This window comes from Triticum urartu, chromosome 4, assembly GCF_003073215.2.
Source record: "Triticum urartu cultivar G1812 chromosome 4, Tu2.1, whole genome shotgun sequence".
In the NCBI taxonomy this organism is placed as follows: Eukaryota; Viridiplantae; Streptophyta; class Magnoliopsida; order Poales; family Poaceae; genus Triticum; species Triticum urartu.
Window position 1 is genome coordinate 44,029,509 of NC_053025.1, and position 23,485 is coordinate 44,052,993.

A 23,485-nucleotide genomic window follows, 5' to 3' on the forward strand; every position below is an offset into this window, starting at 1 on the left:
ACTTAATATCATACCAAATAACCGCAAGCCTATTGTCTGGAAGTGATTTTTTAAGGATATTTAGGCACACTGGAATACTATGATGTCACTCTTGTTATTCAATTATTCACACAGAGGGAAATATACTTTGTGGAAACTCTCTCTCCTGGAATTTTGGGAAAGAGGAACTAAAGACATGGTTTGTTAATTGAATAAATTAATGTATGGTCTTATAACAAGCTTCACATCGATGGAATAGCAGGTCATATGGTTTTCTAAATGAAGCAAGGCAGTCATCTACAAATGTAAGTGTAAAGTATTTTGCATTATTATTGTATGCATTAACATTGTTTTGTTGTTTGCAATGATAAAGTCACATTGATGGAAGTGAAAGCTTGGTCATCTTTTAACTTTCATATGAAAGGAACATTTGAAACATCCTATGTTTTACGAGTGGAAATACATAGAAAATATTTTGAAGTGTTTCTCTATAGAAAATTGTAAATTTGCTAAAATACCTTTGATAAAGGGAATCATACTCAGTGAGGAATTATATTTGAACTCCTGAGGAAAATAGAATAATAAATGGTACTGGAATTCATATATTTTCATTGTATTATCATACCTTACCTACCGGAATTTATGCTGCATTCAAGCAGTGGAATGAAAGACGAGCAACTAAGGGAATCTCACACATCATATAAGATTGTAAAAAGTGCATCACAACCTGTCACTTTGTAGGATCGAAGTATGTCTAGAGGGGGGGTGATTAGACTACTTTACCAAATAAAACTTAACCTTTTCCCAATTTTAGTTCTTGGCAGATTTTAGCTATTTTAGGATAAGTCAAGCAATCAACACACAATTCAAGCAAGCATGCAAAGAGTATATTGGCAGCGGAAAGTAAGGCATGCAACTTGCAAGAATGTAAAGGGAAGGGTTTGGAGAATTCAAACGCTATTGGAGACACGGATGTTTTTCCCGTGGTTCGGATAGGTGGTGCTATCCTACATCCACGTTGATGGAGACTTCAACCCACGAAGGGTAACGGTTGCGCGAGTCCACACAGGGCTCCACCCAAGGGCAACGGTTGCGCGAGTCCACACAGGGCTCCACCCACGAAGGGTCCATGAAGAAGCAACCACCCACAAAGGGTCCACGAAGAAGCAACCTTGTCTATCCCACCATGGCCATCGCCCACGAAGGACTTGCCTCACTAGCGGTAGATCTTCACGAAGTAGGCGATCCCCTTGCCCTTACAAACTCCTTGGTTCAACTCCACAATCTTGTCGGAGGCTCCCAAGTGACACCTAGCCAATCTAGGAGACACCACTCTCCAAGAAGTAACAAATGGTGTGTAGGTAATGAACTCCTTGCTCTTGTGCTTCAAATGATAGTCTCCCCAACACTCAACTCTCTCTCATAGGATTTGGATTTGGTGGAAAGAAGATTTGAGTGGAAAGCAACTTGGGAAGGCTAGAGATCAAGATTCATATGGTAGGAATGTTCTTGATCTCAACACATGAGTAGGTGGTTTTCTCTCAGAACATATGAGTAGGAATGGTGTGTGTGTTCTAATGGCTCTCTCATCGAATGAGAAGGAGGTGGAGGGGTATATATAGCCTCCACACAAAATCCAACCGTTACACACAATTTACCAATCTCGGTGGGACCGAATCAGAAAACTCGGTCTGACCGAAAATGTAAACCTAGTGACCGTTAGGAATTTCGGTGGGACTGACATGCAACTCGGTAGGACCGATTCGGTTAGGGTTTGGGCATAACGTAATCTCGGTGAGACCGATTACACAAACTCGGTGAGACCGAATTTGGTAATTAGCTAACCAGAGAGTTGGTCAGGCAAACTCGGTGGGACCGATTTTCTCTTTCGGTGAGACCGAGTGGAACTCGGTGAGACCGAAAAGTTACAAAGGGGAAACACTGAGTTTACATTGCAATCTCGGTGGGACCGATTCGCTCTTTCGGTGGTTCCGAAAAGTTATGAAAGGGAAACAGAGAGTTTGCAACCCCATCTCGGTGGGACTGAGATCCTTATCGGTAGAACCGAATTGCTAGGGTTTGGCAGTGGCTAATGACAAGTGAAACTCGGTGGCGCCGGATAGGAAGAATCGGTAGGACCGAGTTTGGCTTAGAGTTTAGGTCATATGTGGATATGGGAAAGTAGTTGAGGGTTTTGGAGCATATCATTAAGCACATGAAGCAAGAGGTTCATTAAGCAACACCTCATCCCTTCTTAATAGTATTGGCTTTTCCTATGGACTCAATGTGATCTTGGATCACTAAAATATAAAATGAAGAGTCTTGAGCTTTTGAGCTTGAGCCAATCCTTTGTCCTTAGCATTTTGAGGGTTCCACTTTCACATCCATGCCATGCCAATCATTGAGCTTTTCTGGAATAATCACCTTGGAATAGCATTAGCTCAATGAGCTATATGTTGTTATGAATTACTAAAACCACCTAGGGATAGTTGCACTTTCAATCTCCCCCTTTTTGGTAATTGATGACAACATATAGATCAAAGCTTCGACAAATGATAATAAGCATGAAGTATATCGTCGCTTTGAGAAGTATGTGATAAGTAAGAGCTCCCCCTAAATTTGTGCATATTTAAAATTTGCTTTGGACTGCAAATGCACAAAGAGTTAGAGTCATGGGTTACTCTTCCATGTCACATACATCTTGGTGGAGCGCTCAAAATGATAAGAATGGAATACATGCACTCATCACCAAGAATAGTGAATGATCACAAACGATAGATAGAATGATAATATTTAAGCAAGCATTAAGCAAACATTAAGTGTAGCTTATGATCAAACACATGATCATCGATGTCTCACAAATAATGACGTAGTATCAAGCACTCAAAAGCAGAAAAGGTTCGAAAAACCACCAAATAAAGCAAGAGAGAAAAGCAACACTCTCTCTCTCTCGGCCTATGATCTATACATTTTCTCCCCCTTTGGCAACAAGTTACCAAAAAGTTCCTAGAAAATGCATAGCACTAGATTGACGCTTAGGCTTGATCTTCAGGTGGTGGTGGAGTCCGGATCACTCCAAGGACGAAGGCTTCTGTAGATGTTGAAGTAGTCGCTGGAGTTTGAGCTGAAGTAGACGCTGGAGCTGAGGCTGTAGCTGGTGCTGAAGTAGTGGCTCTGGTGTCAGCAACTGGCACGGCAGACGACCTCGGGCCTCGTGGCACTCTAGAAAAAGCATGAGTCGTGGTCCTGCCTCTCCTCTCATTCATGTCCTCCTGGAGCTGCTCCACTGCAGACTGAACTTCCGTTACTTTGACATCCAAGTCATAGAACTTCTGTTCCATGATCCTCTCTAGGCTCTGCTGATTCTTAGTGAGGTTGGCCAGACTTTGCTCGATTCTCAGCGTGGATGCAATCAAGTAACCAAGCTGCTCTTGTTTGGTCTTCAAGAAGTAATCAGATGCCTCCGCTTGAGTAGGCATCCTGGCAGCTTTTTCCTTCTTCGCCTTCTCCTTCTTTGCAAATGCTTGGGCAGATGATGGCTCGTTCTCAGTAATAACAACTTCATTGTCCTCGAAATCTGGACGGACGGGCAGGTGTTCCTTATCCAACAAATATACGCCCGTGCCCATCTTGGAGTTGATGAGCTCCTGAATCTGAGGGGCATATCCACAGCTCCTCTTCTGATCTGCCGCAGTCCTTTTGATCGTTTCCACTATGAGGCTCATGACTTTGAATTTTTGAGGCACGTCAAAAACATGAAGCAAATTGATCGCGTGACCTCTGATCATCTTGTGATCTCCAGACTTGGGCAGAAGGGTGTGCCTAAGGATCCAGTTGATCGTAGGCAATCCTGATAGCAGATAATGCACTGAGCCAAACTTGAACGTGTCGAGTGCTTCATTCGGAATCTCCTTGTACATGTTGGACATGGAGTTATGGTCCATCTTCTTCTTGGCATAGATATCCAAGTCATCTGCTTGCTCCTCTGGGGCATTGATTAGCTTCGCCCATTCCTCAACAGTAGAGTGGTACCTTGTACCTTCTGACATCCATGTGATCCTGCCATCCGGATAAAAGTGAGCTGTGGAGTAGAACTGCATGATAAGTTCCTCGTTCCACTTTGTGAGCTTCTGCCCAACAAAGTCAGCTACTCCACAAGCTATGAAGCTGTCTTGCACTCCAGGATAGTGCTCCTCATTCTCCTTGATATATGTCCAATCAACCCATCGCATATCACAGACAATGGGCTTCTTATCTAGCAGCACAGTCTCATAGAAATCCTGCTGCTCCTTGGTATGAAACTTGTAGTCCACTGCAGTCCTTCTCCTAGAAGCGTATGGATCTGCTTCTCTCCATTTCCTGAGCCCTGAGTCTCTCCTGAGCTTCATATCCTCAGCCACAGGATGAGCATCGTTGTGGTCTGGGATCTTGGGCTTGAGCTTCCGAAGGACATTCTCTTCCTCATCCTCAGCAACAGTCTCAGGCACTGGGGCCTTGTTCTTCTCAGTGGCTGGGATGCTTCTTGTGTTTCTCTTTGGTGCACTCTTAGGCTTAGATGCAGCCTTAGATGCTTCCTTGGGCTTGGATGCAACTCCCCCTGACCTTATGGCATCTCCCATAAGTTTGGCTGCCTTGGGCGCTGGTGCAGCTGCCTCTTCTTCCTCATCCTCTTCTACCATGATGGAGGCCTTCCCAAGCACTCTAGCCACAGTCTTCTTCACTCTTTCTTTCCTTTTCTTGCCCTCAGCTGCAGCTGGCTCTTGGGAAGTGGGCTTCTTAGTTGAGGCTCTAGCCTTTGACATGGGCTGCCTGCCTGCTGGCCTTTTGATTTTCAGGCCTGACTTTGAGCCTTGAGCTGGCTCAACTCTCTTGGAAGTGGCCTCTTCCTCTGCCACATAGTCCTCATCTTCAGAATCTGAGGTTCTCTTCTTCCTTTGTCTAGTGGCAGCTTTAGGCAGGTTGCTGGGTGTGCTCCTGCTGCCATCATCTGAGGAACTTGAGGGGCTAGTGCCCTCACTCAACTGCACTTGCTGCTCTGACAAGTTTTGGCTGTCACTCTGGTCTGACATGATGCAAACTGACTGCTGACCCTGTGAATAGATTATAGAGGAGATAGAGTGGATGAGCATCACAAAATGCAGAGATTTTTGCAAAAAGAATGATCCAAAAACTTAGTTTTAGTTTCCCACTGAAATCATCTCGGATCTACCGATTTTCAAACTCGGTGATACCGAAGCAGTTTTGGAACCTAAACTAGTGAACTCGGTAGGACCGAGTCACAGTTCGGTGGCACCGAGACTGCTAGGGTTTCACAGAGTTCCAAAATCGGTCACACTGATAAGTAATTCTCGGTCAGACCGAGTCTCACTTGTGCAATGGCATAAGCCAAATCGATGGGACCGAGTTTTTCAACTCGGTGGGTCTGAGATGGTTTCTGCAGAAACCTAAACCTAGAATTTTCGAATCAAACCTAATCTATGAGCGTTTTGACTGGATAGAAGTTTATCAAACGTGGCTAGAAACAGTATGATCACAATGTGCTAGGAATCAGATCGAGGAATAGCACAAAAATCAAGTCCATACCCTAGTTCGGCGGGGACTTGCTACGGCGGCAACGGTGGGGCAGAATTCCCGTTGACAGCGGCGGAGACCAGCGACAGGAGGCTGCTGGCGGCGAGAAGACGATCCGGAGACCTCGAGGGCAGAGCAGGCTATCGCGCGAGCGAAGGGGTTTGGAGAAATTTCCAAATTTTGCCCGTGACTATATATAGCCCGACCTTGTCGGTGTGACCGAGTGGAACAACTCGGTAGCACCGAGATTCATAACTGCGTGCAGTTACTGAAACTCGGTGTGACCGAAAGGTTCAAATCGGTTGCACCGAGATCGAAAACCTAGATCAACTTAATGATCTCGGTAGGACCGAAAGTGGAGTATCGGTCAGACCGAGAATCATAAAGAGGTTTTGGAAGTTTAAGTCTATGACGAATTGGGGACTCCGAGCGCTCCTCACACAGAATGGTTCGAATCTGACTTGATCAAATTTTGTGATGCAGCATGAATAGAGTTTGAGACGAGAAAAGCATAGATAGCTAGAGGAGGTTCTTAGGCATTCTTGTCCATCCACTTGGCAAAATAGGATAAAGCCAAACAGTCAAAACAACAAGTGGATGTCCTCGAATGAGTAAAATATGCAATCAGCATGCTCACACAATAAGATGGCAAATGAAATATGTGGCAAGGCATGCACAACCAATTCTAGCATCTATCAAGCAATTTGCGATGACTAGGTCATCTATATATGAGTATATTGACTTAGGAGTCAAGTGAGAACACTTGATCGTAGGTCATACTCATCGTTTAAGCTCAAGTGGGGTTACCACTTTTACATAAAGCATTGTTTTGTTCACATCTTTAGAGTTGCTTTAGCTCAAGTCTTAGAGTAAAGCTCCCCCTAGATGTGATACCCCCCCTAAGAGGGATGAACTAACCTTGGGTTTTGTCGATGATGACTTCATGTAGATATTGAAGATGTGGATGCTCAATGTTGATGTAGATCTCTTGGAGCTATCCATTTGAGTGAATTGCACTTTCAATACCTACATGGGTTAGTCCCACAAGGAACAAACAAGGATATCCATAGACCATAGAGTGATGCACACAGATGATGTCCATGAAAACTTTAGGTTACCTTGTCCCTTGTCTTACCAACAAGAGGGTTTGTGACTCCTTGAACTAGTGCAAGATGTGGAAGTTGATTGCACTTGTCCTTGCCAAAATGATAAGAGTGAAGTATGTTGGCGGAGTCACCCTCGAGAACTCTCTAGTTCTTCTTCTTTTGGATCCACATCATCTTGATGGGAATCCTTGGAGTTGTAGTCGTACTTGATGAAGTGGAACTTGAAGTAGTCTTGGGAATCCACTTGACTAAGGTCTTAGGAGCTTCTCAAATGCATCAATTTCCTCTTGAAGCTTGTCCTTGCCTTTTTGCTCGTAGTCTTGTGGTGGAAGATCATCTTGAGCTTGTGTCCCCTTGAAAGAAGTATCATACTTCTCTTGTTGAGGAACAAACTTTGTCTTGGGGTATTGATCTTCTTCCCACTCAACTCCATTGGCATTGAACTTTCGTTCAAAACCAACACCTTGATTCTTCCGGTGCATTCCTTGCTTGCGCACAATTTCCTCGAATTGCTTACTCCCGGCAAGGCTTTTGTACACTCCTTTCTCTATAATTCCCTTCAATAAGCTATTTTCTTGCTCAAGTGTAACTTGGCTAAGAGAATCATTAGTGTGAATCAAGAGAACTACTAGAAGCAACAATATTGGATTTAACATGATCATTGTTACTGCTAGAGGAAGAATCTTCTTGTTCTTGTTACTAGACTTGACTTGAGGCATGTAAGTGGATAAGAGTAAACGCTTGGCAATGTAAGAAGAACTTTTCTTGCGGAGATCATCATTGATTGCTTTTAAGAACTCATGCTCTTGCTCAAGATTGAGCTTTTCAAAGCGTAATTTCTCATGAGCTCTTAAAAGTTCTCGATGATCTTCGAAGATAGTTTCATGAGCTAACTTAAGAGTGTTTAGTTCTTTAGTTAGAGCCTCAATCTTCTCCTTATCATTGTCATTCGTTTTATCTTGATTAGCATGATTAATTGACGTTTCATCACAGTATTCATCACTAGAGTTGTCAACAAGTAAATCATCATCACCTAGAAAATCATCTTCATCACTATTGAAATCAACATACTCGGGGTGTGTTACCTTACCCTTTAGGCCATGAAGCATCTTCCAATTCCTTCATTTGGTGAGTCAAATATGTCGTAGGAGTTGGTTGACACAAGTGCTAGACCGGCAACACCTTCATCTTGAGTATATTCGGAGTCGGAGTGATAACTTCTCTCGGAGTGCGGAGTCGGAGCCGGATACCCATTCACCAACATGAGCTTGATGTCTTCGTTTTGTGTAGCTCCTTGATGACTTGTCCTTCCTTTCCGAATCCTTGCTTCTCCGTGGTATCTTCGCTCATAACGATCATCTCTACTCCTTCTCTCTTTGGTGGTGATTCTTCTCTTCTTCTTTTGGAGAATCTTCTCTTCTCTTGTAGGGAGCGTACACTCATTGGAATAGTGTCCGGGTCTTCCACAATTGTAGCATTTCGCTCTCGACTAGAAGATCTTTTGTCATTGTAGGACCTTGACTTGAGCTTCTATCTTTGCTTCTACTCTTGTAGAACTTGTTGAAGTTCTTCACCATTAAGCTCAATTCTTCATTGAAGTCTTGTTTCTCACTTGATGATGTAGGGGCTTCACATGAGGCTTTATAGGCACCACTTGATTTGTTGTGAAGTTCCTCTTTATCCTTAAGTGACATCTCATGAGCAACAATTCTTCCAATCACCTCCGTTGGCTTGAGATCTTTGTAATTGGGCATCATTTGGATCAATGTGCACACGGTATCATATTTTCCATCCAAGGCTCTTAGAATCTTCTTGATGATGAATCTATCGGTCATCTCTTCACTTCCTAAGCCGGCAATCTCATTTGTGATGAGAGCAAGCCTAGAGTACATTTCAGCGACACCTTCACCATCCTTCATTTTGAACTTGTCAAGTTGACTTTGAAGCACATCCAATTTGGATTCCTTGACGGAGTCGGTACCTTCGTGCATATCAATCAAAGTGTCCCAAATTTCCTTTGCATTCTCAAGACGGCTGATTTTGTTGAATTCTTCGGGGCACAATCCGTTGAAGAGAATATCACAAGCTTGAGCATTGTATTGCAACATCTTCAACTCATCCGCGGTAGCTTCACGGTTTGGTTCTTTCCCATCAAAGAAGTCACCTTGCAAACCAACACACACAATAGCCCAAACGGCGGGGTTATGTCCAAGAATATGCATTTTCATTTTATGCTTCCAACTAGCAAAATTAGTACCATCAAAGTAAGGACCTCTACGGTGATAATTTCCCTCGCTAGACGCCATACTCTCCTAGGTTGTGAAACCAAGGCTATGACCACCAAAAGCTATGGAGATCAAGCAAATGGAGACCAAAGCTCTGATACCACTTGTAGGATCGAAAGTATGTCTAGAGGGGGGTGATTAGACTACTTGACCAAATAAAAACTTAACCTTTTCCCAATTTTAGTTCTTGGCAGATTTTAGCTAATTTAGGACAAGTCAAGCAATCATCACATAATTCAAGCAAGCATGCAAAGAGTATATAGGCAGCGGAAAGTAAAGCATGCAACTTGCAAGAATGTAAAGGGAAGGGTTTGGAGAATTCAAACGCAATTGGAGACACGGATGTTTTTCCCGTGGTTCGGATAGGTGGTGCTATCCTACATCCACGTTGATGGAGACTTCAACCCACGAAGGGTAACGGTTGCGCGAGTCCACACAGGGCTCCACCCAAGGGTAACGGTTGCGCGAGTCCACACAGGGCTCCACCCACGAGGGTCCACGAAGAAGCAACCACCCACAAAGGGTCCACGAAGAAGCAACCTTGTCTATCCCACCATGGCCATCGCCCACACAGGACTTGCCTCACTAGCGGTAGATCTTCACGAAGTAGGCGATCTCCTTGCCCTTACAAACTCCTTGGTTCAACTCCACAATCTTGTCGGAGGCTCCCAAGTGACACCTAGCCAATCTAGGAGACACCACTCTCCAAGAAGTAACAAATAGTGTGTAGGTAATGAACTCCTTGCTCTTGTGCTTCAAATGATAGTCTCCCCAACACTCAACTCTCTCTCATAGGATTTGGATTTGGTGGAAAGAGTTTGAGTGGAAAGCAACTTGGGAAGGCTAGAGATCAAGATTCATATGGTAGGAATGGAATGTCTTGGTCTCAACACATGAGTAGGTGGTTCTCTCTCAGAACATATGAGTGGAATGGTGTATGTGTGTTCTGATGGCTCTCTCATGAATGAAGGAGGTGGAGGGGTATATATAGCCTCCACACAAAATCCAACCGTTACACACGTTTTCCAATCTCGGTGGGACCGAATCAACAAACTCGGTCGGACCAAAAATGTAAACCTAGTGACCGTTAGAGATTTTCGGTGGGACTGACATGCAACTCGGTAGGACCGATATGGTTAGGGTTTGGGCATAACGTAATCTCGGTGAGACCGATTACACAAACTCGGTGAGACCGAATTTGGTAATTAGCTAACCAGAGAGTTGGTCAGGCAAACTCGGTGGGACCGATTTGCTCTTTCGGTGAGACCGAGTGGAACTCGGTGAGACCGAAAAGTTACAAAGGGGAAACACTGAGTTTACATTGCAATCTCGGTGGGACCGATTCGCTCTTTCGGTGAGACCGAAAAGTTACGAAAGGGAAACAGAGAGTTTGCAACCCCATCTCGGTGAGACCGAGATCCCTATCGGTAGGACCGAATTGCTAGGGTTTGGCAGTGGCTAATGACAAGTGAAACTCGGTGGCGCTGGATAGGAAGAATCGGTAGGACCGAGTTTGGCTTAGGGTTTAGGTCATATGTGGATATGGGAAAGTAGTTGAGGGTTTTGGAGCATATCACTAAGCACATGAAGCAAGAGGCTCATTAAGCAACACCTCATCCCTCCTTGATAGTATTGGCTTTTCCTAAAGACTCAATGTGATCTTGGATCACTAAAATATAAAATGAAGAGTCTTGAGCTTTTGAGCTTGAGCCAATCCTTTGTCCTTAGCATTTTGAGGGTTCCACTTTCACATCCATGCCATGCCAATCATTGAGCTTTCCTGAAATAATTATCTTGGAATAGCATTAGCTCAATGAGCTATATGTTGTTATGAATTACCAAAACCACCTAGGGATAGTTGCACTTTCACACGGAGATGAAAAAGAATACTGATCAGGCATTGACCCCTGCTGCCATTCTGCGAGACGAACACATTGATCTGTCCAGTGATGAAGATCTTGCAGATGACGCTCTTGAGCAACTGATTAAGAGCAAGGAAGAAGCAGAAATTTTCAATGATTTGCCTCTCTTTGACGTGGCAATCATCCACAACTTCATTGATGAGTGGTTTGAAACCCCCAATCTCAGCTTTGAAGATCTGCAACTTCCAATTGGCCTCAGCGTCTCTTTCAATGGCGCCATTGCTTCTGAGCTAGCTCTAGCTCAGCGCATCGTTGAACTGAAGCACAAGATCGACTATGAGAAAGCTCAGTTCAAGAAGCACATGGCAAAGCTCAGCGTGCAAGATGTCAAAAACTTCAAGGTTATGCTGCACAAGCTCAAGGAAGCTTTTCTCAAGAAACGAGAAGAAGCTAAAGGTTCTCGTGAGTGCATGAAGAGTCTGGCTGACAAGTGCGTGCAAGCCTACAATGAAGCTGAGAAGCGCAAGGCTCTTGGGCGTCCTGGCATCGACCCCAGAATGGCTGCAAAGAAGAAGAGGCCATCGACTGACAAATCTGCACCTTCAAGGCGGGAAGAACCTCGCATTGTCTTCCCAAGCAGCATGTCCGGCTCGAAGCCAAAGGTCAAGTCAACCGTTTCAGAACTGAAGAATACAAGGGCTGCCGAGGCTGAAGCCAGAAAGAGGAAAAATCCTGAAGCTTCTGATGTCTCTCCCTCCAAGAAGAAGCGCAAAACCAAGAAAGATCGGGCTGCTCCCACAGAGCCCCTTGTTGTCGAGCCCATCTCGGTTGCTTGTCCTGACTCTTCGCATCAAGAACGATGGATGGTAGTTCATGAGCCTGCTTCCATAGAGGCTCCTGAAGCTGAAGACATTCCAGCAGTTGACCCCACCGCTGTTGAAGACATTAGTCACCATGACAATGTTGAAGATGATGTAGTTCTTCATCAGATCGAGCACAACTTGGTATCATCGCCTGTTCTCACGAACAGCGAACTCATCAGCATTGGTCGTCCTCTGACGCCAATTGCTCAGGATGCATCATGGGCTGATCACCCACGACAACAAGACACCCCGAGTACTCCCCAACAACAAGTCACCCCACCAGTGCAAGAAGAAGATGATGACTTTGAGGCCCAGCCAACTCCATCTCCACAGGCGTCGCCAGCGTTACGCAGGCTTCACAAAGGACCAAGGCCCCAAGTCCCTCTTTCGAGCGTTCCAGAAGGAGAAGTGCACCACCAATCTGTTGCACGTCAGGTGTTCCCAGAAGCCACTCCTACTGTGAATGTCTCCGAGTCTGAAGCTAAAGTTGCTGAAGACAATCCGGCTGCATCAGCCGAAGAAAAACAAGCAGAAGAACGTGTCCCTACTCCCCCCATCACTGAAGAAGTTGTTCCTGAAGTGAACGTGTCGGTGCCCGACCCTTCAGCTCCTCAAGTGGAGGTTGAGAATCCTGAGGCTGCCACCACTAACACCACTGAAGCCAATGACGTGGTCATGGCTGAAGACAATGTGGAGCCTGCACCAAACATTGTGCCAGAAGCCAATGAAGCCAATGATGCACCTGCAACAGATGTGCATCCTGACGCCTCTGTTGATATCACTGCTCATGTTCCGCCACCAAGGCCACATACTATCAAGCAAGCATACAACTATGGTCAGCTTATCACTGTCAAATGGCCTCTTCTTGTTCCTCCACCTGCTGTTGGTCCCCAATTTGACTATCACATCGAGCGCAGGCCTCAGGTTCAGAAGCCAATGTCAAGGCTACCTAGGTTTCCAGGCACTGCATCTGCACCCGGATCATTCAATATCGATGGCTTCAAAGCACACAACACCTTCTTGATAGCGCCAAGAACCCCTACTCTAAGGCAAGAATATCTTCTGATCGGTTCTGGAGCTATCAGCAGCGCAGTTATTACTCATGCATCTTATACAATCAAGGTCGCATTTTTCCACATATGCGTCTTGACACTGAAGCCATAACTGGTCTGCCCTGTTTGGAAGAAGCGCTGGATTGCTTCAGAGAGTCTGGCTTGTTGCAGTTCGTCACTCACAAGGAGCACTGGAACAAAGAATTGTTGCTCCAATTCTATGCCACTCTTCATATTCGTGGCTACAACAGGGATCCGAAGACTTGGGTCCTTAAGTGGATGACAGGCAATGTTCATCATGAAGCCAAAGCCTTTGATGTCATTGAGCTAACTGGCCTGCCCACTCCAGGTGATCTTTATGAACCTGGTTGTCAGCTTCACGGTGCTGCTATGGAAAGCATTTTTCACAAGTCTGAACCCAACATGAGTCAGATGCTTAGCATGATGAAGCCTTTGCCTCCCGATGCTGAATATCCTAAGGAGTTCTTTGTTGAAGACCCTGAGTATCTGCCACGTACTATCTATCACATTATAAGGTGAACTCTCTGGCCAATCAAAGGACATTCTCCACATGCAAAGCTTGAAGGTGCAATGAAGACTTTGCTCTTCCATATTCTTCACGGCAAAAGCTTCAATGCACAAGACTTCTTCATCTGCCAACTTGCTGCATCAGGATCTGATCTCTTTGGCTTGAAGTTTTACGCTCCATGGATTATGCGTCTGATCAAACTACACTCAGCTGTCACCTATCAGCCCTCTGCTCGCAATCATCTGATTTTTCTACCTGACGTCAATATGTCAGTTGAAGCCATCTATCCAGAGCCTGCCAAGGAGCCCCTTAGTCTTCAAAATGCTAATAATCAAAGCTTCTCACAACACATTGAAGGAGTCCCAGCAGTCACTCGTGTTTATCCTCTGGCTGGTACTACCCGTGCACCTCATCGTGCCCTCACTGAAGCCACTGAAAGCACCATTGCACAACGGCCTAAGAAGCGATCTCGTGTTCTCAATGACCGAGAGCTTCTGGTTGCCCTTCATCAGAAACAGGATAAGCATCATGACTGGCTGAAGCGCCAAATGAAAAGCCTCTTGGTGGACGTAAACAGGATTCGCAACCTTGCCACCAAGAATGCCTTTGTCGCCCATGAAACTTGTCGGCGTACATGGAAAGGGCTGATGCTTATGTGTTCTGAAGATGATCTTCAAGATGATGGCTTCTCTGAACGCTTCAAGTTTGACTCAACTCCTCCAAGAAGGACTGTGCTGCGGCGTACTCCGTCTCTTGAAGACTCTGAGTTCTCCTCCTCTGCTGCAACAGTGAATGCATGTGTCATCGATGATGAAGACGATGCTACTTCACCACCTTAAGCGCGAATCAACACTGCACCAAGTTCGTCTGCACCGTCAACCAACACCGACGACCCTGCTGCTTCATCAACTCCTCATGGGAACGAGTAGGTGCTCTGTGTCTTCAAACCTTTTTGGTCCTTACTGACAAAAGGGGGAGAAGCATATGAGTTTGATAGTCTTCAAGCGGGTCCATATGGGCGGTGGTTTTATATTTTGCCTAGTGTTTACAACTCTCGCTTTTTGATACATTTGGTTCTTTGAGTTGTAACACTTAAACTCGATGGTAGTCTTCTACTTATTTGCTATTCTGTGATGCGATGATAAATTCCGCATGTGCGATGATAACTTCCGCACTTAGGTCATTCTGCAGACGTCCATTTTTCATTATGCATGCCATTATCTTCATATACTTTTCATGCATGATGAATTGTCGTCATAAGTTGAAGAGGATCTCCACAAGTACAACCTGCCATGTGCATTTGCATTCCAAAAGCAAATTACTTATATGCACATCTTCAAGGGGAGCCTTTGCCACTTATGAAGACAATACCTAAATCCTTTACATTTCACATACTTTTATCCCCGTTGAAAACTTCAACCAGTTTGTCATCAATCACCAAAAAGGGGAAGATTGTAAGTGCATCTAGTGCCACCCCTAGTTGGTTTTGGAGTATTAACGACAAACCTGGTTGAGGGACTAATGTGTTTGGGAGAATTACAGGATAACACAGGTAGTAGTCCCTCATTGATTCGGTTTATCTACCGGAGATGACCCCTAAAAATGTATGAAGACATTGAAGACAATGGTGGTATGTGAAGATATTCACATTGAAGACTATGACAAGAGAAGAAATTGCATGAAGACTATGGGGCGCGAAGACTTAGTTGTTTCGTTGTCTCCTTTTCTTCTTTGTTGAGTCATAGGAACCACCGTACTGTTAAGTGGGGTCCAAGTGAACAAAGTCAGAGTGACTGAAGTGATGCTCAACCAAAATCCTATGTCTTCGAGCGAAGACAATGAGAGCAAATCTTATCCAGAGCTGGATGAGTCAGCTTTGCTTGTAGCCCAAGTAAAGTTGCCGCGTGTATTTGAAATCTAACCGTTGGAACACGTGTCAGTTCCTTAGTGACACAGGGTCATTTCGGACAAATCAGGTCGGGTTGCCTAGTGGCTATAAATAGCCCACCCCCTACAACCATAAACGGTTGGCTGCTCAGAGTTAGTGTACGGCTTTTGTCGTTTGAGAGCAACCCACCTCGAAGCCTTTGAGAGAGAATTCCTTGCGAGGATAAAGCCCTAACCACCCAGAGCCAAAGAGTGTTAGGCATCACTGAAGTCTTCCTATCTGTGTGATCTAAAGACTTATTACACTTGAGGACTGTGAATCCTCCAGCCGGTTAGGCGTCGCGTTCTGAGCATCCAAGAGTCATTGTGGATCGCCGGTGAACAAAGTCTGTGAAGGTTTGGGAGTCTACCTTGAAGACTTACCAGAGTGATTGGGCGAGGACTGGGTGTCCTTAGCTCAAGGGGAATAAGGTGAAGACGCAGTCTTCTGAGTTGAATCTCAGCCTCCCTAACCAGACGTACAGTTGTCACAGCAATTGGAACTGGTCCAACAAATCATTGTCTTCAACGAGTCACTGGTTTCGTCCTTCCCATTCCTTTACTTACTGTTGGCCCTGGTGAAGTCATTGTATGATTGCATTATCTTTTGTCTTCACGGAGTAACTGATTGTTCTGATTGGCTTCACACTATCTTCCTACCTGATCTATACTGCCTAGCTGCTATTAGTCATTGTGCTTTCACTTCATTGAATACTTGACTATGGCTTGCTTAGTGTAGTCTACCTTCCGCTGCATGGTAATAGGTTTATTTCTATCATTTGTCTTCGAAACTTCCATGTTTTGAAGACTTTCATAAAAATCGCCTATTCACCCCCCCCCCCTCTAGTCGATCACTAGCACTTTCAGCCACATCCCTCGAGGAAGATCGCGCTGCGTCAGAGTCCGTGCGCCTCGCCTCGTGAGGGCCAGGTGGACCGCGCCCAGCTGGGCTGGCCGACCCACCAGGAGACCGCACGCCCTCCCAGGCCGGGACAGCGCGGTAGTGCGCCTGGCGGGCCCACTAGAGGAGAGCGGGACAGGGCGTCCGCCTGGCCGCCTATCTGTTGGCGCGGATCCCGGCGAGGATTCGCCTGACGCTGCTGCGGTGCGGCTGCAGCCGCAGATCCCGAGGCCGCCGGATCTTCTGTGGCTGTATCAGAATCCTCAGGGTGCTGCATAAAATCATAAGAATTTTCACCAAAGTCTTCAATGTTTGGCTGCCCTGTTTCCTGCACACTTTCAGCTGGGTCATTAGCATTGGACAAGGACATATTATCAGCAGTAAAATCAGCTCCCCCTTGAGCGAAAAAAGGAGACGGCAAGAGATGAGAGGGCAGGAGAAGCAATTCTTTGTGAAGTTGAGCACTGGCATTTGAGTGGAGACTTGCGAAGGGAAAAACTTGCTCATCAAAAATGACATCACGGGACACATACACACGACCAGAAGAGATGTCAAGGCATTTGTAACCTTTATGAAGGGTACTGTACCCTAGGAAGGTGCATTGCTTGGACCTAAATTCAAGCTTGTGCTTGTTAAAAGGGCGCAAGTTTGGCCAGACGGCACACCCAAAAATGCGGAGAAAGGAGTAGTTGGGCTTGGTGCCAAAGATTCGTTCTAGAGGTGTTTGGTTCTTGATAAATCTGCTGGGGATACGGTTAATAAGATAGACCGCAGTGAGAAACGCTTCATCCCAAAATTTAAGTGGCATAAATGCATGAGCAAGTAAAGAGAGACAAACTTCTACGATGTGCCTATGTTTTCTTTCTGCGGAGCCGTTCTGCTGATGAGCATGCGGACAAGAAACATGGTGTGTGATGCCAATGCGTTCAAAAAATGAGCTCAACCGTTGGTACTCCCCACCCCAATCGGTTTGCATGGCAATGATTTTACGATCAAAGAGACGTTCAACATGAGCTTGGAAAAGGCGAAATTTTTCGAAGACATCAGATTTATTTTTGAGCAAATATATCCAGCTAAACTTGCTAAAATCATCAATAAAACTGACATAGTATTTCTGCCTTCCTACAGAGACGGGTCCAGGACCCCAAACATCTGAAAAAAATCAGCTCTAAAGGAGCTGTGGATCCACTAGTTGAACGAGAGTAAGGTAACTGATGGCTCTTGGCCATCTGACATGCATCACACACCAGAAAGTGGTCTTGTTTATTCGAGACAGGAAGATTGAAATCACGTAGAATCTTTTGAACTACCGGAAGGGCAGGGTGCCCTAGGCGCTTGTGCCACCGAGAGGTGGAAGGCTTGATGGCAGCAAGAACTTGGCGTGGAGGTGCACTTTGCCGTCCGGTCACGGGGAACAAGCCCCATCTACTCTTGTTTTGCAGAATTGTTCTCCGGGTAGCCTGATCCTTAACAAGAAAGAATTCGGGATGAAGCTCAATGAATACATCATTATCTCATATAAGATTATAGGCAGAAAGAAGGCTTTGGTCGGCACTAGGAGCATGAAGGATGTTGTTGAGATGTAAGGAACCAGAGGGAGTAGATAATATTGAATGACCAATATGCGCTATGTCCATACCTTGCCCACTTGCCGTGTGAATTTGGTCGGTGCCGGTGTAGCGATCACGGACGGCCAGCTCATACAACTCGCCGGTGACGTGATCTGTGGTGCCGGTGTCGAGATACCAACTGGTATCCACGCCGTAGGAGTGGGCAGAGTTGGCGGAGCATGGGTTGCCACCACTACCGCCGTCGCCACCGCGCCCTCCACCGCTGCGTCCGCCACCACCACTGCCTGCAGGGTTACGTACATTGTTGTTGAAGCCTTTATCGAACCTCTTCTTGCAGCGCCACGCACAGTGGCCTTCCTTCCTTGCAGATTTGACAGCGTTCGTGATCACCGCGGTCACCACGGTCATCGTTCTGTGGGCGCAGCGCACCACCGCCACCACCACCTGAGTTGTCGGGGTAGTTGCCTCCGCGCCGTGTCCACCACCCTGACCACCGCGTCCGCCACCGTAGCCGCCACGACCACCCTTCGCGGCGAGATTGGCGGAGTGGTGAGCGGAGAAGGCGGCGTGCTGGGCGGTGATCCGGGCCTCCGCAGAGAGCAGCAGCGAGAAGAGTTTCGCTGAGACCGATCGGCCGATCGGTGGCAGCGCGCGTGGAGATGGAGGTTGACGAACCCGTTGTAGTCGGGCTCGTGCATGAGGCCCTCGAGGATGTGCGAGACGATATCATCCTCCTCGAGGGGCTTTCCCTGCAGCAGCAAGTTCATCTGCTAACCCCTTCATCTTCGTGAAGTAAGCAGAGGCGGAGAGATCTCCTTGCGGGCGTTGCCAATCGCCGAGCGAAGCTGAATTTGACGTGCTCAGGACTGCGCAGAGAAGCTCTTGACCAGGGCTTGCCAAACGCCCGCGGCCCGTGGTGTGATTGGACACATGCATCACGAACTTCACGGGATAGAGATGCGAGCAAAAAGTTAGGACCTGTTGATCTTGATAACCCAGATTGCATGCTCTGGATTGGGCAGCTCGGTGGTCTCCTTCTTCCCATTGGTCTCCTTCTCGGTGACGATGACAGCAGCGGGTTCCTTGATCGAGCCATCAAGGTAGCCCATCATCGCCGCAGCCCTGGCGTGCGGAAGAACTTGGACCTTCCACACCAGGAAGTTGTCACGGGTGAGTTTCCGTGATGGTGTGGCCGAGGGAGACGAGCGAGGGCATGGCCATGGCGTGGGAGGAGGAAAAAGATGACATGATCTAGATGTGTGGAAGAACTAGGCTCTGTATACCATGTGAAACAAGAGGCTGGAAGCGCTTGCCGGGGCAGGGACGCATTTGCGTGTTTATATAGGCCAGACATGCGGCAAGATTACAAGGAGGTTAGGGATTAGGTTAGGTGTGGATTGATCTCCAAGCTAAGCTAACTACCAAGATCTCAGTCACAACAACCTAACCTATCCTAACTACAACACGCACGCCACATATCTAGCCGGCCACGGTTTATAACCATACCGTGGCAAGGCATTACAATGATGTTTAACAGTTGAAGCTTTAGCTAAGCACGTGTTGTCGTTGTCGTTGGGGCCATAGGAGGAGAGGAGAAGCTGTACTTGCGATGTAATTTTTATTATGTTTGGAATGCTTTGTACTTCCGATGAATCTCTATAATAGATCTGATATTTTCGTAAAAAAAATCTCACACCAATACATCAACAATTTTATATCTGGTGACTCTAATTGGTGGGCGAATTATATATCAGGCTTGCCGATAGGGCTGAACTTATCAGTTAATCATATTTCACAACCTCAGATAGTCCGTAAGAACTACAGGATAATCTACGTCCGATGGATATTATCGACCATATCCGTTGGATATCCAGTTGACCAAAATCCATATCTGTATCCATATCCGATGGATTCGTGCAAGTGCAGACCATATCCTTAGAAACGGATGTGAATACTGATCCGGAACAGGAATTATCTGTACCATTTACATTCCTAAGGGTAACCCGCATATTTGTGCGGCTAGATTTTTTTACCGTTATAAAAATATGTTTTACATATTATTTTTTTCAAAGTTGATGTGTTCAGATACCATTATATTCACATAGGTCACAGAAAAGTTTATAGCAAAAAAAGCCTATTTAGCGACCTAGAATGATTTTTTAGTGTTCCTCGACCTCAGCCAGTTATTCTCCTCCAGACTAAGTATTATCTGATTAATTTTTTATAGCCCTAGTTCTATACCATCAAAAATAAAATAATTAAATATAGCTAACATACCTGGTGTCAAAATTATTGTACTCCCTCTGACTCCAAAAGAAGAAGGACCATAAAGTTTGTCTATAGTCAAGCGGTGTAAAGTGGACCACCTTTGTAGGAAAAACTATCATAACTATAATACTAAATAATATATTTACCCTAAAATAGTAGTATTAAAAAATATATTATTATGTATTTACTGATACTAATTTGGCATTCAATTTCTGAATATATTTTTCTAGAAATTCGGTCAAAATTTGCGCGGTTTGACTTGTTTGTCTTTATTCCTTCTTATTTGGTCATTAGCGTATATCTAAAACTAAAGAGTTTAGAAATTGTCCAGTGATGATTAAGCATTAGTATTGATGGCTTACATCTAACCCTATTTTAGTTTCCTCAATCCATCTCATCATTGATCATTAATATAATGTTGTTATGCTTAAATTTGTTGCAAAATCATGCCTCTTCTGCACACTCATTTTACAAGTTATTAATATCTCTTACCCATCTATATATCCATAAAAACATGCTCATCATAACGTCAGAGGTGTTCGGGCTGAACCATTTTGGCACCACCTTCAACACGGTGACCACAAGGTGAGATAAGCAATGCTTCGCATTCTCTTTTCTGATCATTGCCATGTGTCTGTGTCTTCGGGTCTGCTGTAGCATTTGAATACTCATCAGAACAAGCAAGTTTTATAGACGAGTTATATACGCTAGACTGCTGTCTTTTGTTTTGTAAACGACGCTCTGTTCTTGTTTTGTTCTTACAACAATATCATGTTACATTTGGTCAGGGCTGAAAGAATGCAGAATTGGGTTGCTTAATTAGTTAATTAATGAATGTACGGGCCAATTCAGATTTGGGTTGCTTAATTAGTTAATTAATGAATGAACGGGCCAATTCAGATTTGGATTGCTTAATTAACTCTAGGAGCAGGATAAATTCTGATTGCTAATTGCATATTGTCACTGTCATGCGTAGTGGCGGCATTGGATTGGTGAAATGGTAATGAAGCCTGCATGATACCATGTTTATTTTTTAATTCCCTGAAAAAAACTTGTTAGCCTTTTGCTGTAGGTAAGGCGTGTGATCCTTGTTGCAGTAGCTTTTTGTATTGTTGCATACTTTATATGCAGCAGCATTACAAGTGTGAGAAGAAAGAAATATTGTTTCACTTGAAAGGTGCATTATTTTTCTCAAACCAAACACTGCATTTTTGTTTTGTAAGGGAGCACTAGTGAACAAGCTCATTCTTTTTCCTTGGCTTCCTGGCGTGATGTCACTTCACTTGTCACCTTGCTTAATATCCCCATTGGCTGCCTCGGGTGCTTTGTCCTTCTCTTTGTCTTCCTCCTTGCCTTTCTTCACCTCTGTCTCCTCTGTCTCCTTGGCTTTCTTCGCTTGAGCCTCCTCTGCCTCCTTCACCTTGACCGCCGCCGCTTCCTCCTTGGCCTGCTTGAGCGCCTCGATTAGGCCTATCAAGCACACATCCGGGTCCCTCTTTTTCTTCTTCGACATGGGCATCAGGTTCTCTGCAACGTCAGCGGGCGACATGTCGGTCTCCTCAAGCAGGCGCTGAACTTCCCCAAACAGCTCATGCTCAATGACATCTAGGTAGTTCTTGGCGAGCACCTTGAAGCCCTCAAAGCGGCAGTAGGACATCTCGATGTGCTTGTCCATCCTACCCCGCCGGATCAGCGCCGGGTCCAGCTTCTCCTTGTGGTTGGTGGTGAAGATGATGATCCGCTCACCTCCGCAAGCAGACCACAGCCCGTCGATGAAGTTAAGCAGGCCCGAGAGCGTCACCTTGGTGGCATCGTCCTTCTCTGGCTCTATCGGTAGCTTCGGCTTGTCATCGTTGTCGGAGTCCTTGTCGCTTGAGGCCTTCTTGTCCTTGCGGCGTTTTCCTGTGAAGTCGACGGAGCAGTCGATGTCCTCTATGACCATGATGGACTTGCCCGTTGTCTCGATGAAGAGCTTCCGTAACTCGGTGTTGTTCTTGACCGCCGTGAGCTCAAGGTCGTAGACGTCGTAGTCGAGGAAGTTCGCCATGGCTGCGATCATGGTGGACTTGCCGGTGCCGGGCGGTCCGTAAAGGAGGTACCCACGCTTCCATGCCTTGCCGACCTTGGCATAGTATTCCTTGCTCTCCTGGAACGCCATGAGGTCGTCGATGACGGCTTCCTTCTCATCGGGGTGCATGGCGAGCGTGTCAAAGGTGGCGGGGTGCTCGAAGGGGACGTGGCTCCAGACGCTTTTGCCCCGGTAGGGGTTCCAGCTGCCGCTAGCATTGTTGGTGAAGAGGCGGCGTTGGCGGTTCTTGACAGTGACAGCGCGGCCCTCGCCGAGGATGAAAGGAAGGTAGGAGTCAACGACAAGGTCGCGATGCTGCCGATGGAAGACGACCCGGTAGAAGCGCTTCTCGTCCCCGCCGGGGTATAAGCTGATGACGTTGGCCTTGGACTGCCTCTTGGAGGCGTACCACCAGATGGTGATCCCAGAGAAGTCGTCAGTGACCTCTTCATGGTCGTCCACGGAGACCAGGAGGTTCTTGCTGTCCTTGCCGAGCTCGGCCTTGAGCTTGCGCGCGCGGCGGGCGCACGCATCGCTGAGGTAGGCCTCGACGGCGAGGAAGAAGTCGCTGCGCTGGAAACGCTCGGCGCCATACTCGGAGATGGTGATTTGGAGGTAGGGGTTGAAGCAGGCTGCGAGCTTGGTGGCCCAGGTGGTGAGGTAGAGGCGGAAGGTGGGGGGCACGTAGTTCTGCACCACGGACCAGAGGAAGATGACGGTCGCCACCGCCGATCCGAGCCCCGCCCACCTCTCCACTAATGCCGCTGCCATGGCCGGACCTAGAGCTCCTCTTGATATTGTGTCGATGGAAAGCCGTAGTGACCTAGACTAGACTGGACTGGACTGGGCATGTGTGTGCGTGTTGCGTATATAATGCCAATGGCTCGTGTGGTGATTTTGCTGAGTTTGAAGCTATAGCTAAGCATGTGCTGTCGTGGTCGTTGGGGCCGGAGCAGGTGAGCATTGATCGAACAGTCCATGGAAACGAGATTACTTAATGGATCCAATGGCAAATGCAGACTTGGCTAGCTCAGTTTTGTAGAGCCAACCAGATGCGTCAGGATTGCGATTGTTAATTGCATCATGAAACATTTTTAGATGATTGATTGCATCTTGTTACAACAGGCTAATACAAAAACTAATCAGAGATGCATGAGGTCGGCGAGATGAAGCCTGGGTGACAATTTGCATCTGGTTGACAATATGTTAGAACATTATACTCCAATAACAGCGAGACACTGCGCGCGCACATACACACACACTTATTTGGGCCAACTCATGGGCCACACCATTGAAATTTTGTTTACATGAAATAACATCACACGCAGTAAACCAAGCCTTAGGGCAACTCTGATGTGGATCACCTATTGGACACCACCATTGTCTAAAAAAACCTATTGGACATCATCAAGACCTCTTTTCCCCTACGCTAGGGTTAGCTTTTCCTCTCAGCGACGTTGATGCCATCGTTGAGATTTTGCCTCCCCTGCCTCTCCCATAAGGA

General features: G+C 46.2%; 1 protein-coding gene across 1 annotated transcript; it reads right to left on the minus strand.

Annotated features, from left to right (window-relative positions):
• Positions 1–20,993: 20,993 nt before the first annotated feature.
• On the minus strand, positions 20,994–22,839 carry LOC125550539 (AAA-ATPase At3g28580-like). The gene has a single exon (XM_048713563.1). It carries the CDS (start codon positions 22,750–22,752, stop codon positions 21,193–21,195), a length of 1,560 nt encoding a protein of 519 aa, XP_048569520.1. The 5' UTR covers positions 22,753–22,839; the 3' UTR covers positions 20,994–21,192.
• Between the last annotated feature and the right edge of the window lie 646 nt (positions 22,840–23,485).

Bases quoted from the DNA above. Each gene is read 5' to 3' on its own strand.
- LOC125550539 (XM_048713563.1), bottom strand. From the start codon at position 22,752: ATGGCAGCGGCATTAGTGGAGAGGTGGGCGGGGCTCGGATCGGCGGTG.